We start from the raw sequence: 16,800 nt of genomic DNA on the forward strand, positions 1-16,800 counted from the left end.
ATCGCCACGTTTACAAGCAGTGCACTCTTACTTTGTTTATTCAGTAGGCTATAGTCTAACACTGATATTGACAATTCTCAGTTGAGCTATCAAATGGTTCAAACTGTTCAAACCTGTTTTACATACTATCCTCCATATCTTTATAATTTCACAGTGGTTTGTATTGCATTGGATTGGGCAGCACAGTGGTGCAGCGGTTAGCATTGTTGCTTCACAGCAAGAGGTTCCCTGGTTCAATTCTCAGCTGGGGTGTCTTCTATGCGAAGTCTACATGTCCTCCCTATGTTTGTGTGGGTTTCCTGTCAGTGCTAGAGTTTCTTCCCACATTCCAAGGATCTGCAGCAGGTGGATTGGACACTCTAAACTGGCCCTGTGTGTGGTACCGATGAACTACTGTGTCAGGGCTAGTTACCTGGTGGTGTAAACCTTGGCTATAGATGATTGTCACTATAGCTAGAATATTGATTAAACTAATAAACAGTTAACTATATATATCCTATTTACATCATCATCTAAAAAAAACATTAAAAAGAACATTTATGAAAAAAGGAACTAAGTCAATAAACTAGAATAATAACGATAAACACATGTTGGGTTGGATCAACTCTGGCAAATAAAACTATAACAGACAGGGTTAAGAAACTGTAAACTGAGTTACTATTTCCTTTAATGTAACTTAACCATAGAACCCATCTGTTTATAAATGTTTGTTTTTCCCTAATATGGCAATTTCTGTGCCATCTCTTGTCCCCGTTATCAACCCTACGAAGCCCTTTTTGCCAGGTTCCCAATGCTGCTTCCATCTTTTTGTAATTGTCTTCTTATCTGCTAAGGCTATTATTGAAAATAACTCCCTTTAACTAGTTTAAATATGTGGTTCTGTCCAAAACTCCAAAATCAAATTTTCTTTCTTTACTTCTAATTTGTTGTCTGTTATTCCTTTCACTGTATCTTTAATGGATTTTCTAAATGAGAACAAGGCCTCCACAAGAGCACAAACTCCTTCCGTTCAGCCATGGTCTGATTTCTACATCTTCAGCAATTACCTAAATGTGCTGAATAAAGTGCATTTAATTTTGCTGGGGTGTGAAAATATTTCTAGTGTTTTGTTGTGTTAGCACTGTTACGTGTGCAGTGCAAACGTTTCTGATGCTCATCTTTGCAATTCCTTGCTATCTATTTGCTTGAACAGTAAACTGTCTTAATTAATAGATAATGATAACATTAAAATGTAATTACTACCAAGGCAGATTTTGCCGGTATATTTCCAAGTTTCTTATTAATAACTAGTAAATACTTATTTGCATGAATAATGTTTTTTAAGTATTTATGTTTGTGGCTGGCCAGAAATGGCTTGGGTTTTTGAACAGCAGAATTAGAAGTTGAATATTCTTACAAGACTTAATCAGCTATGCTTAGTTATTTTGCTTTTCCTCACTGGCAGTTCAGCTTTTTAATTCATCACATAATTGCTTATAAATGCATACCATAAAAGTTAAATTCTTTATTTAAAAAAAAAAATTGTTGTAAACATTATGTATGTATTTAAAATAATCAGTAAGGACTTTGGCTTTGCGGTTTAAACACAAGACATACTGTAGGTAGATTGGTGACTTCAAATTGTCTATTGGTGTGTGTGTGTGTGTGTGTGTGTGTGTGTGTGTGTGTGTGTGTGTGTGTGTGTGTGTGTGTATGATATGGATGAAATGCCTAGCAATCTATTTCCATTTTACCTTTGCCGAGTAAACTCCTTGGATGATGGTCACTGTTAATGGGTCACTTCAGGAGTCGTCTGTGGTTCATAGGCATGGATGGATACCAAAATGCATACAAGTTTAAGATACTGGCTTGGTGTATTGTGCCTCAAGTGCAGTAACATGGACATCCTTAAAACATCACGTTTGTGGTGCTCTGCACTACCTCTTGGGCAAAGTGACAGAAAAGATCCTCAGACCTTTTCAGACTGGACTTTAGAACCCTCATTAATGTATGACCCTTTAGTCCTTAGAATAAAAAGGAGCTTTAAAAAGACTTATTATAGGTTCATAGGTTCATACTAGGCTATCTGCCCTAGGGCATTTATAAGCCTAGCCAGAATGTGTTTGGCTTTCACCACCCATTTTAAATTTATTTTGCGATGCCCTTTTTCAAGGTTAGTATACTGTGCTTCTGTCTAACAGTGACACAGAAGTGATACCCGGGGTAAACCTATGATCTCCCATCCACTCATCAAGATTCCTCTTGAAGAGAGTCAATGAGGGACTCTGCCTAACCTGGACTGGGATTTTATTCCAGAGTGAAGGGAGCCTCTGGGTTATGAATCTGCCCCTCCAGCATGTCCTATTTATTTCAGTGCTGAGGTTCAAGTCACTTGAGCGCGTAGCTCGATAGGATTTGGATTTTCTGAGGTGCAGCATGTCCATTAATTCCGGGTTGGACATGGCTTTATACGTCAGGCACAGATTGCCTCTGAACAGGCGGTATGCCATTGAGTAGAGCTGGAGTCTCTTTAACCGGGCAGCATATGACATCTGTTTGAGCCCTTTGATCCTCTTGGTGAGGTACTTTTGGGGTATTTCCAGTTGCTGCAGGTGTCTGGTAAGGTACATCCCAAAAGGGGCATTGTACTCAATTATGGGCCTGATGAGGGATGAGTAAAGAGGCACGATGACCTCCCCTGATCTAGATGTGAATCCCTTCATGATTAGGTGGGCTATATAAAATGTTTTTCTAACCACTTTGGCCATGTGGTTGTCAAATGAGAGATTGCTATCAACTTGGGTCCCCAGGTCCCTAATTACTTCTTCTGTACTTAATGGATTACCACCTATGTGGTAATTTGTGGGCACTTTGTTTTTGCCAAAGGGGATGACTATACACTTTTTGGCATTTAGCTTGAGGCCATGGCTCTGGCACCAGTTGTCTGTTTCTATGAGGCCCTTTTGGAGGATACTTCTGTCGGCTGGATCAAGTTCTGTTAATTTACAGGTTTGATAAGCCATTTACCCTTTAGTGGTACTATGTGACCATCCATGCGGCATTCAGAGAGGAAATGGATTTCTCCCTGTTCTTTCACTCATAGCTGGTTCACACAAGTGAATTTCCATCTTTTTTGCAAGAATTTCCAATCTGCATATTCCTTGGGCTGAGGTTCCCTGTTTGCAGGCTATCCACAGCACAGCATCAGATTCTTCATGCATCCTCTTCTTTTTCAGTCCTTTTTATCCAGTATTAGTACTTCATATGGGATTTTAAACTGCTGAAAATGTAAATATGGGGGAATGCAGACTTCTTCCATTTAAGCACATTTATATCTGTATTGTCCTTCAATTTGCATTTGAATATTGGTATCCCACAATTCCACTGGGATGGACAGGGTTGCATAATTATTTATGCAAATTTTATGTTAATCAGCATCCAGATTTTTGGCCAGTTGTGCCTGCTTTTCATGGGCCTTTGTCCAGACTTTTGATATTTCCAGGTTGAGAGGTATTCACTTCACCTCCATTAATTATTACTCTTTCCAACTCATTTTACTTAAGTGCGGCACTGGCACTATCTACTATATTTGCTCACCTATAGTTAAGCTTAGGACTTCACAAGTGTCAATTATTTAAACTATGTTGCAAGAACCTTAGCTGCTTACATGAGTATCCTAATTTTATTCCTAACTTGTTATATTCTAATTGCGTAAACCACTTTATCCTTGATATAGTAATCTAATAAAGTACCCACATTTCAATTGGCTACTGCAACTTTTGTTTTGTTTTATATTTATCATGTGACTATATTGTATTGTACTGCATTGCTTATTGTACGTATTGTATATTTGATTGTGGAGCTTTTCTCCCCAGGCCTCCACTGAAAATGGGCTCACTATGGCCCATTGGACTATCCTGGTAAACAAATGCAAATAAATAAATGGTGGCGCCCTGTAAGACAGCCATTGTTACGGCTCGGCAGGAAAATCTGTTTATTTGTCTATTTCTGTGTCAATTTTTAAAGAAAAAACTAAATCAGGGACAAAAAGAGACTGTAATCTAACTTACAGTAGTGAGAAACTTCTGGAAATTCAACAATCAAATGCAACAGTGCATATGGTTTGATGATGCGATGTCTGCAGGGCCTTTGGGACCTGCAACACTCCTTGAGCTACAAAAATTGGGAAGTCTACTAACCCATGGTTCAAAGTGCCTTACACAAGCAGTAATGACACCCATCAGTCACAGACAAAGAAGGAAATGAAAGTGATGTGAAAGAGCAAGGAAGAGAGGGTCTTGAGCTGGAATCACAGCCAGAGCCATACAGGCCTGCACTTGCATCCATGACTGAAACGTGGCTAAACTCTAATATAAATGTCAGTGCAGTATATCTGAAAGGGCTCTCATTACTCCGAGCAGACATGATACAGGCTGTCAATGGGAAATCATGTGGGGGAGGGGTGTGTATCTATGTAAACAACAGATGGTGTACTAACTGCCAGATAATCTCCACGCACATAGAGTTTATGACACTAAAGTGCAGATCCTTCTACTTGGCAAGGGAATTTAATGGTGTAAGCATTACAGCTGTATACGTCCCTCCCAGTGCTAATACAAACGAGGCACTGGCTACAATATACAAGGAGATCAGTGATTTACAAAATCAGAATCCAAAAAACGTGAACATAATAGCAGGATACTTCAACCAGACCAACCTGAAGTCAGTCCTTCCTCACTATTACCAACATGTGGATTTTGCAACCAGGGGTGAGAACACACTGGATAAAGTCTACAGCAGTGTTAAACTGGCATTCATTGCCCCATCCACACCTAGGTAACTCAGACCATATCTCCAACATGTTAGTGCCAGCATCCAGCCCATAACTAACCAGAGTAAAGCCCTCCAAAAAGCAAATAAGGGTGTGGCCAGAAGAAGCAGTATCAAAATAAGGGTGTGGCCAGAAGAAGCAGTATCAGAATAAGGGTGTGGCCAGAAGAAGCAGTATCACAACGCCAGGGCTGTTTCAAATGCACAGATTGAAATATGTTCAGAGAGGCAACCACTGTAAATCAGCAACCCATCCTGGAGGAACACACAGAGTCTGTGTTGGGTTACATATCCAAATGTGTAGATGATGTAACAGTCAACAAGTGCATCCTCACATGAGCCAACCAGAAACCCTGGCTCACAAATTGAGTATATGAGCTCTGGAAAGTAAGGAACGCTGCCTTCAAGGAGGGACATGAGGATGAGCTCAGGCACGCCAGGGCAAACCTAAAAAAGGGTGTGAGAGAGGCGAAATGGGCATATGGTCAGAAACTCCAAAATCATTTTTCTGACAAAAGGGACATAATGCAACTGTGGCAAGGAATTCAGGCCATAATGGATTACAAGCCCACTTCTTCTTGGTGTGACGACAACACTGAATTTCTGAACAAGCGTAACATACATTTCAGCAGGTTTGGAAAAGCAAACAGCATGAAACCAATGAAAGCCCTCCAACAAGTCAGAATGAAGAAGTGCTCAGCCTAAATCCAACTGATATCCATAGAACCCTGAGGAGGGTAAAGCCAAGAAAAGCAGCTGGTCCTGATAACATTCTGGGAAGGGTCCTAAGAGACTGTGCTGGGCAACTGACAAATGTATTCACAAACATATTCAATACCTTGTTAAAACAGGTCATTGTCCCCAGGTGCTTCTAGAACACCACCATAATGCCTCTGCCTAAGAAGTCTCTACCAAAGGACCTCAACAACTACTGCCTTGTGTCTCTCACTCCATAGTAAAGAAGTGCCAAGAACAGCTGGTCAAGGACACTTTACATCCAGACTTCAGTCATCCTTGGACCCACTCCAATTTGCGTACAAACCAAATTGATCCATGCTAGATGGCATTTCACTGGCACTCCATCTATCAATGGACCACCTGTCAAACAACAACTGCTATGTGTGCATGTTAGTCATTGATATTAGTTCAGCATTCAACAATCATACCTCAGCAATTGATAAAGAAGCCAACTCAGCTAGGTGTCAGCACTACAGTGTACAATTCCTTACTGAAAGGCCACAAACAGTATGTGCAGTAAAGAACACCTCAAATAGTATCACCATGGGCACAGGTGTACCCAAAGGCTGTGTTCTGAGCCCTCTGCTATTCACTATTATAACGTACATCTGTACTGCCAAGTACAGCTCTAATCATATAATCAAGTTTGCCGATGATACCACAGTTGTGGGTCTCATCAGCAATGAGAAGGAAACAGCCTACAGACAGGAGGTGAGACAACTGATAAATTGGTGTGGTAACAACAATCTAGCCCTCATTGTGAATAAGACCAAGCAGGTAATTGTGGATTTCAGAAAAAAAACATAAGAAACATTCCCCATTCACAATCAATGGGGAAAGAGTGGAGAGGGTAAGAATCACCAAGTTTCTTGGGGTGCACATCTCAAAAGACTTACCTTAGTCTGGAAACACAAATGCCATTGTCAAGAAAGCACAGCAATGCCTACACTTTCTGCAAAGGTTGAGAGGAGCAAATCTACCAGTCCCTGTTCTCCTGACCTTCTACAGGGGCACAATTGAGGCATCCTGACAAACAGTTTTGCAGCTTGTATGGCAACTGCTCCACCACAGAGTGTTAAAAGCAGCAGAAAAAATTACCACGACCACTCTACCATCTATTTAAGACTTGCATCAGTCTTGCTGTCTCAAGAGAGCCAGCAAAATAGCCATGGACTGCACTCACTCTGTATATGGACTGTTCCTGTACCTAAAATCTGGGAGGCGTTATCATAGCATGTATTGCAAAATAGCCAGATTTAGCAGAAGCTTCTATCCCCTGGCCATCAGACTACTGAACTCCAATAGCAACTTACATCTCGCTTGACATCAAGAACAGTAGAATATGACTGTGAAGACTGATAGAGATGGGTGAAGGCTGCCAGCCTAGCCAGATAGAATTTTATACATAATTCTATCATTTGTAAATATGAATGTGAATCACATGCTTGTTGTCTTAAATTAAAAAAAATGCTGTTACAAAAATATGGCAACAGTGCACTCTACCGACCCTGTAAAAGCATGTTGTGACCCTTTGATCTAAAGTCGGCTCCAGTCCTGCTAGATGAAGGCTTCCTGCCTATTGTTTTAAGGCTAAAGTTAATGACCAGAATTTATATGTGAAATGTCCATTATTGCTCTAAGTGTAAAAGAATGTAAATGCAATTTCTGTCAGCCTGAGAACACCAGTAAAGTGTGAAATGATGTAATGTTTTATCAGAGCTGCAGGTTCAATTTAAAAAAAAGGGAACCAGAGATTATTAAGCATTTTTGCTTTGACTATCCAACTCACAGCACTCTGCATTGCCCTATAAGTAAGTTATTTTAGAAGTGCATTTTCTTGTAACAATAGCTAGGAATTAGAAAGATTAGACTAAGTGTTTTTCTGTGATGTCAGAACTGTACTACTGATTTAAGTATTTCTGTGTGATCTCTGAACTCTTGATTGGCACTGACTGTGTAGTAGAAAGTATGGTCTTGTGGTTTTAATTATTTATTATTAAATATTTTAAAACCTTTTAACTGTGGCTGGTTTGTGTAGAGATAAGTTAAGCTCTAGAGTACATTGCATATTTATAGAGTTTACTGTACAAAGCCACTCTAATAAGCCTTTACTGATTAGTCACACTTACCAATTGGATAATTATATTGCACAGTAATGATTGGACACCCTTTTAAGGGCCTTTGGGTAGTTGATAATATTAGCTGGGTGGTGGCAGCCGGTACGACCGTATAGTCTGGGTAAAAGGGCCACAACTGGAGAACCTGTGCCAGCCTTCCCCAGAAGTGTCTGTGTGGTTGTGTAAACAAGACTTGAGATAAGTCTCAAAGTGTGTGTGTGTGTGTGTGTGTGTGTGTGTGTGTGTGTGTGTGTGTGTGTGTGTGTGTGTGTGTCATCTACTTGTACAGGGACATGAAGCACTGGTTGGACAAAGAGGGCCTGGAGATTTTAGCTTGCCCAGCTAGGCTGAGATCTGGACCCTATAGCTCTGCCAGTGGGGAGTCTTATTGGGGACCTGGGGATCAAGAGAGCGACCAGCCCCAGACTGACTGTGATTTCTGTGTGCTCTTAAGGGAAATTGCACTTTACTGTGTGTATTTGTTATCCTTTCCTCATATATGAGACGCGCTCTCTGGTGTTAGTGGTGAGGATTGAGACTCCTTGATTGCTGGGCCAGGGCATGGGTATCACAATGACAAGTGACAAGCATATTGACATGCAATAACTTTAAAACATCTTAATGCACTATAAAATTAATCTAAGAGAGTATAATCTTATTGCTGTGCAATATCCACTGATGCTAAAACAGCATCCTGTGCAGTAAGTAACAGCTGTGAAATGTTTGTGCAATAAATATTGTGTTACCTTAGACTAGCGCCAACAGAATTCTGTGCAATAAGAAGTAGCTGTGGAATTCTGTGCAATAAATACCATGTCTCTTTAGCTTAGTAAATGCCTGTTGATATGTAAAACAGTAAATGTTATGTAGTAGGGATGTCTAAATGTAGTCATGGGAATTGTTGTATATGTTAGTTGTAATTTCATTCAGTTGCAGTTGTGGAGTCTGAATGACAATAAAGTTTACTTTGACTTTGACAGTGGTCGTTAGCCTAGTATATACCACTGAACCTATAAACATATAATGGGCTTCATTCTTCACATATGAATTTAATTCCTTATTTTTCTAGTTGTATACAATGTGACTAAATTAAAGCTCTTGTGCTATCTGTAAAAAGAGGCATTTTGATTTACTGGAGCTCAGCCAGTTTAAAAAAAGGTAAAACCAAAACACAACACAGAGGAGGTGCTTCAGTGTAACTCAGTATGGACCCTTGCATGACTATTGCAATATATCAACCAGATTTTTTTTTTTTTTTTACCCGGGAACCTTGTGAGAAGATTTAAACATTCAACTAACCAAGTTATCTAATATAAATTAATAATACTTGCTTGGTGTGTATCTCATTACTGCATCCTGGAACATGAAAATAGCTTAATCATTCCTCCGTTATGTCTTTGCAGAGACAGATTTCTCATACTTGTTCCAAACCATGAGCCCAAAGAACCACAGTGACTTAGATCCAGTTTTGGAAACATCTGCACTAAAATACAGAGAAGCCTCACGACTTAAAGTGACCTCTGCTGTTGTCATCCTCGTTTTTGTTGCGCTTGCTGTTTTCCTTGGACTGATAATTAGTAAGTATTCCTCATAAAGCAACATATCACAACACAGAGTTCACTTCTGTGATGATAATTTACTTGGCAGGCACTGTGCAATATTTGGTTTGCTTCAGCAAATTATATTAGTCAGACTTCTCTTATCTGTTAACTGTAAATCTCACTCATTCAGTTTTAATTATTTTTTTATAAAGTAAAACATATTGTATTTCTTTTATGCACGTGACACTTGATGGAATATCAAAAGTTGTTTTTGGTCTCCATACCCCTGACAATTCACTTATGAGCTCCTAATCTACCTGCCCATGGTACACTCCCTGATAAATCACTTGTGAGCTAGTCTACCTGCCCGTGATACACTCCCTGATAAATCACTTGTGAGCTTCTAGTCTACCTGCCCATGGTACACTCCCTGATAAATCACTTGTGAGCTTCTAGTCTACCTGCCCATGGTACACTCCCTGATAAATCACTTGTGAGCTTCTAGTCTAACTGCCGATGGTACACTCCCTGATAAATCACTTGTGAGCTTCTAGTCTAACTGCCGATGGTACACTCCCTGATAAATCACTTGTGAACTTCTAGTCTAACTGCCGATGGTACACTCCCTGATAAATCACTTGTGAGCTTCTGGTCTACCTGCCCATGGTACACTCCCTGATAAATCACTTGTGAACTTCTAGTCTACCTGCCCATGGTACACTCCCTGATAAATCACTTGTGAGCTTCTAGTCTACCTGCCCATGGTACACTCCCTGATAAATCACTTGTGAGCTTCTAGTCTAACTGCCGATGGTACACTCCCTGATAAATCAGTTGTGAGCTTTTAGTGGTCATGGCCACAGTACACTCCCAGTTAACATGCTTGGTGTGAGAGCTGAGACTGGAAGGTCTACCATCTTATCATACCACACTTTGTCTTTAATTTATGGCCTACCTGGTTCTGACAGAGAAAGAGAGAGAAGCCCCATACAACATCATCATCATGGATGTGCAGTGGAGCTCAGTGACTGGGGCATTCCCCCCTCTCAGGTAATGAACATCTCCTTGCCTGAAATCCCATCACCTTTGCTTTGCCTTTTGGATCTGCAATGGATCAATGATTTCCGCTAAACATACAAACAACAGGAGTACACAATGAAATCCCCTTCTCCCTTAATCCCTCCAGGAAGAAGTAAAGCTGTCACCCCCTGGTGAACCTTTAATACCCGAGGTTCTAATGGAACAGAGGTCATTAGTGATGCAGGTGGACAGTTTACTTCTAGTCCAGCAGACCTGTGGAAAATGACTGTCACTTGAAAAAGAAAGATCATTAGGAACAAAAAAGCAGAACAGTAGCAAATACACTGTAATTGTAATGTTTAAAGAACTTTGCTTATGCAGAAAGAAAGAAATGTGCATCACAGATATATTTGTATTGTGGCTTACCTTGTAAGCGTAGCATCGCTGATACTGACAACATCTTCAACCTAGCCTTAAGGGAGACTATATGACAGTAACTAGACAGCAGAGGCAAGAAACTACACATACCAAAGGATCCTTCACTGGAGAATGAATAGTGGACTCATGCCTATAATGGAAAGTTGTACCTGCTGATACTGCAGGTGGTCACATATAGAAAGGGTTATAATCTGATGGCTTTGTCAGCTAGATATCAGTTGCATGAGAGGGCAGGTGAGTACAGTTGTGTCATGCATGAAAATGTGGGAAATGGACCACAGGTTAGAGAAAAAAGTAATTGCTAAAAACAAATATTTCCATTTGTTCCACATTTGACCAAATTTGAAGATGGTATGTAAAAGTAATAAGAGTGCAGTACAACATGTCATCTCATGGGGATGCAGGGAGGTTTGACCCCTGTAAAATAAACAGGTTTGTCAGAGGTTTTGAGCTGCTTTTGAGCAAAACCCACATTAGGTGCCATATTGACAATGAGCTGTGCATTTATAAATTCCTTTCTATAACTGGAGTACTTGATACCCAAAATGATTCCGCCATGGAACAGCAATGGAATGATCACACTTCTTTCTGCTGTCCGAGTACAAGAAACCCATTCGCATTAAAATACAGAGAGGATTCTTGGGAAAACTTGTACTATAGAACAATTTGTCATAGAAAAAATAAGCATAGTTTCCTAAGTGAAGACTGAAACATTTATTCTAAAGCTGGACCAGACTAGGCAGTTGAGTTTAAAATCAGAAAAATAAAAATGATTATGTTGTTTGACTGTGAAAAAAGAGAATATGGAGTTGTAAAAAATAGTGTTGGGCTCTCCAAACATTTTTATTGACTGTAAAACTGAGAGGAGTTGTTCAGTTTATTTCCATCTTATTACACAATATTTTCTGTTCTTTTCTGTTACAGCACATTTTGTTGCCAAGACCCAAACTATGGATGAGACATTACAACTGGAAGGTATTATTTATGACATCTGTTTACAGGACAAGTCTTCAGAGTACCATAAAATGCTGACAGCAGCTCTGCAGCATTTGGTAAGTACGTTGCCTTGGCATCCTTCTTCAATTTCTTTAGTTATGTGTCTGACTCTATTTAAGAATCAGAAGGAACCCTTCATGTACTGACACTAATTGCATATCTTACAATTACTGCTGCAAAACACATAGTAAATGCTTTACTCTGCAGCAAATAACTGCTTGCTTTGCTGTCTGCCCAGATACATTTTTAGAGAACTGCAGTTAATATGCTCTTTAATCCTGCATAATATCTTTTTTAACATCCTACATCCTGTGGATTTCTTTGCCCTATTAAAAAATATTAAGAGCACTGATGAATGGTGGGGTTGGATGTGAAAAATAGACTTTATCAGGCATGTGGCCTTACTTGGCATGCATTTAGGATCTGAAGAAGGCTGATTAAGCTGAAAGCACTTGTCCATTGTTTTGTTTTGGATTTTTTGGATTTACTTGCACGTTTTTGCTTTGTTATCCTTGGGACTTTAATTAAAAAATAGAATCCAAGCTCAAAGTTTAAGTGTTTGATTTTTAACAGTTCTACCTGGTAACAAGACCGTTTTATCCTAAGATGTGTTTAGGTTAGCTATAAATAAATATCAGTCTAAGATAATACCCAATAGGCATACCGTTAAAAAATTAGTTCCACACCTTGTTGGTGTCCATCTTGTTTGAATATAAATGTTCAAACTATCAGTTACATTGAAAAAAATTGCAGAACCATTTAACAGTCATTTTAATAATCTACCAAAATCAGGCAATCTTTTACCTGAAACTTAGTTTACTGATACTGATTTTGTTTATTTTTTCTAGGCTTAATCCAGAAAACATTTATTTTCCTGTGAGGTAGAGCAAAATTGACTTAAGACTATGTGAATGTAGTTGCCAATAAACGTAATGATACTACTGAAGGCATTAATTTGCAATTTTTGAAGTCATTGTGCACTGCTTAGTTTGGCCCATGTTGCATTTGTTTAATTATTCTGTATCGGAACGGGCATTTCCTGACAAGCAGAACAGCACTGTCTGCATCCTTCTTGAAAGGCTCTACAGAGCAATTTATTAATTACAGAGGTATTGCCCTACTTTCGTCATAAACATTTTTTAGAAAATTAATATCTGATCAGATAACTTGTTATTCAGTCTCATTAACTACTGGATGATTGTTATCATGGGTTTAGGACATCCCATTCTACATCCACTGCAAAACTAGTGCTGAGCAAATGAGTTTATAAAGTTTATGATTAACTAAATGTAGGCTGCGGCCTATTCATTGATATGTCTAAGGCCTGTTATGTAATGTCACATCATGACATCATTTGCCCCGTTAGGAACGGGTAAACATGGGTTTGTATGATGTTATACTATCTCTAGTACAGAATAACGCACTAAGATCATTTCCCATATTTTGGGATATTGATGGCTCATGGGGGGGTGCCTCAGAGAAGCTTATCGGCCCAATTGTTCTTTCTTACTTTTACAAACACATTCTTTGATAAAGAATTTCTATCAAAACTTCGTGTATAAATAGATGATATTGATTTGTTTTCTCTTTGTGTGTATGAGTTGTTAGTATTGCAGAACAATTTTCATAATTTGCATATGTTGGCTCAGAAATATGGACTACAAAAATAGTTAAAATCAAGACAAAAGTTTTCTTTTATAATCCTACCAATAATATTAAAGACAAACATTTTCAGGTAATTGGCTAGGTTGATGATTGAATTTACTTGGTCCTTACTTTAGAAACCTCAAATGTCTTTTAACACATGCAATTACAAGTTAATAAATAATTTCTTTAGAAGACTGACACAACTGCATGCAAGAGCTAAGAATCCAAACACTGAGATCAGAAAATGACGGTTCTTTTTTTGACTGTGGAAAGTTATATATGCATAAAATATTTTTGTGTTATGCTGTTCTCCATTTTTAAGTCCAGTTTTAGATCTGGTCTACATCATTGTACTAAATACCAGGTCAATTGTCCTCACCTAAACAAACAAAGTTTCAGTTAACGATTCTATTTTTGTAAAATAGACTGCCACTGTCTGCAGCAGCAGGGTATATGTCTGACCAAGAGTCATTTTGGTACAGTTTATCATCTGATATGGAAAACACCAGGTGTTATTACAGTTTTGACAACCTGGGGAAATTGAACAATGGAAGGAGGACATAAGCTGGTGGAGCATGATTTCATGATTTGATGATTTCTGTGCAATTTAAGAGCTCTGTTTTTGGATGTTCTGAAGGACAGCAGCTAAGGTATAAGTTGTCATTCCCAGCAGCACAGTACATTAGTCTGGTCACCTGCTGTGACGAGCTGTCAATCACATGGAGATAATGGGTCAAATTACCCTTGGCTCTTTGACAGCTAGGGAAGGTAGGTGTGAAGTGGGAGGGGAGATTCCTTGAAGAGCTAGATTTCAGCCTTCACAAAAGAAAGCAATTTATCATTTCTAAGGTGAAAGAGCTAGAAAATGCACTTTTGAGTTCTGTTCTGTAGCATTTGCACTGCTTGTGTTTCAAGTGGTCATTGAAAAAGGATAACAATTTAACCAAATGTAGGGGATTTTAAGACTGCAGTGAGTGCCTGTTAAGTCAATGAAGTCACAGTAACTTAAGGCAAAACGTGGCAGATCTGATGCAATTTTTTGGGGACAAATAATGCATTCTGGGATACTTAGAGGCAGAGTAAACAGTCTGAATTTTTTCAATATGCCAGACCCCATGTGGTCAGAGTCAGAAATTGCATCTAAAAATATTTAAAAAGCTCAAAATAGTCTCAGAGTGCTGTTAAAATGTAGGAAACATCAAACCATGATGAAATTAATATGTTTTTTTAAGTCTGAGGGCGCGGTTGTCCTTTAAAACTATTTGTTCTATCAGAAATGCAACTGTTTGCCTCAGTGCAATCCACAACTCATAGACTGCAAGAGTTTTAGTTTCTCTGGACTCTGTGAACAAGCAGTCTGTGGCTTCATATCCTGGAAATGCTGATAATGGTTACAAAAGTTCTGAAATGAGCTACAAAAGTTTTAAAATGGGCTACAAATGTTCTGAAATTTAATAGGGCTGGAATCGTGAGTCTGAGCAAGGAGAATGTAGGGGTCTGGTGGACTGTTCTTTTGTAGGTATGTGACAGAAGGAAAACATTTTAATGGCCATCTGAGGGGATTTTGGTAATTAGCATTTCTGTTTTGAAGTTCATGGGCAATGAATAATTACAACAATGCCATTTCAACGACAAACCTCAGATGTGAAATTTATTTGAAGTGGTATATCATGTGAGACTATGGTTTCCTGGCTTAACTCACAAAATGCTAAGGGCTGATGACTAGAGAGCATGGGTAGAAAAATGTCCAGGGCCTTACTGCACAATCTATTCCTGTGATTTATTTATTTACTGACATTTGATTACTAGGAAAGATGACTGTGTAGAAGCCCATTTTCAGTGGAAGCCCACAGAGAAAAATCCAAATGATTACAAAACATTATAAGAACAATAATTTTACAATCTTCAAAAATAATACAAAAACATCGGCAGTTTAAATAATTATAACAAATTAGCCATAATATAAAAACAATAGTTAAAAATCGATGCAAGGTATATGACAGTCATTTAATATTTATAGAAATTTTAGACAGTTTGTAGAAGAATTAAAGGTAAGTTAGTCCGACACAAACAGGAATTGCAATATGACACTAGGGAAAAACAGACTTACGGTATATTTAGAGAGAAGGTCAGGGAAGAGAATTCGATAGCAGTAAGGAAGTAAGTGAAGAAGGGACAGTAAGGAGGTATAAGGAATGAAAAGACAGTTGTTTAGGCAAGTAAAAAAAAAAACTAAGATTTGGAGAAATTAAACCAGGGGCCACTTATTGAATTTGGGGATAGAAGGGACTCTTGATTAGCTTGGCCTGAGCTGCAGAGCTGGTCTAATTAAGGGGCACACAGTTATTGAGGTAGAATGGCAGAGCTGGTCTAATTAAGGGGCGCACAGTTATTGAGGTAGAATAACAGACCTGGTCTAATTAAGGGGCACACAGTTATTGAGGTAGAATGACAGACCTGGTCTAATTAAGGGTCACACAGTTATTGAGGTAGAATGGCAGAGCTGGTCTAATTAAGGGGCACACAGTTATTGAGGTAGAATGGCAGAGCTGGTCTAATTAAGTGTCTCACAGTGATTGAGGTAGAATGGCAGAGCTGGTCTAATTAAGGGGTGCACAGTTATTGAGGTAGAATGGCAGAGCTGGTCTAATTAAGGGTCTCACAGTTATTGAGGTAGAATGGCAGAGCTGGTCTAATTAAGGGTCTCACAGTTATTGAGGTAGAATGACAGACCTGGTCTAATTAAGGGGCATACAGTTATTGAGGTAGAATGACAGACCTGGTCTAATTAAGGGGCACACAGTTATTGAGGTAGAATGACAGACCTGGTCTAATTAAGGGGCATACAGTTATTGAGGTAGAATGACAGACCTGATCTAATTAAGGGACACACAGTTATTGAGGTAGAATGACAGACCTGGTCTAATTAAGGGTCACACAGTTATTGAGGTAGAATGACAGACCTGGTCTAATTAAGGGGCACACAGTTATTGAGGTAGAATGACAGACCTGGTCTAATTAAGGGGCTCACAGTTATTGAGGTAGAATGGCAGACCTGGTCTAATTAAGGGGCACACAGTTATTGAGGTAGAATGACAGACCTGATCTAATTAAGGGGCACACAGTTATTGAGGTAGAATGACAGACCTGGTCTAATTAAGAGGCACACAGTTATTGAGGTAGAATGACAGAGCTGGCCTAATTAAGGGGCACACAGTTATTGAGGTAGAATGACAGAGCTGGTCTAATTAAGGGGCACACAGTTATTGAGGTAGAATGACAGAGCTGGTCTAATTAAGGGGCACACAGTTATTGAGGTAGAATGACAGACATGGTCTAATTAAGGGGCACACAGTTATTGAGGTAGTGTGGCAGAGCTGGTCTAATTAAGGGGCACACAGTTATTGAGGTACAATGACAGACCTGGTCTAATTAATGGGTGCACAGTTATTTAGGTACAATGACAGACCTGGTCTAATTAAGGGGCGCACAGT

At 39.1% G+C, this 16,800-nt stretch overlaps 1 protein-coding gene across 1 annotated transcript in view; it reads left to right on the top strand.

The window, feature by feature from the left end:
- Positions 1 to 16,800, top strand: part of TMPRSS9 (transmembrane serine protease 9) — a 528,210-nt gene that overhangs the window by 199,812 nt on the left and 311,598 nt on the right. The window contains exons 2-3 of the mRNA XM_044090621.1: positions 9,068 to 9,241; positions 11,588 to 11,715. Of these exons, the coding sequence (XP_043946556.1) occupies positions 9,097 to 9,241; positions 11,588 to 11,715 (273 nt within the window). The 5' untranslated portion in view covers positions 9,068 to 9,096. The remainder of the gene's footprint in view (positions 1 to 9,067; positions 9,242 to 11,587; positions 11,716 to 16,800) is intronic.

The sequence above is a fragment of the Protopterus annectens genome, chromosome 13.part0 (genome assembly GCF_019279795.1).
Source record: "Protopterus annectens isolate FY-2018-M chromosome 13.part0, PAN1.0, whole genome shotgun sequence".
NCBI classification, from domain to species: Eukaryota; Metazoa; Chordata; order Ceratodontiformes; family Protopteridae; genus Protopterus; species Protopterus annectens.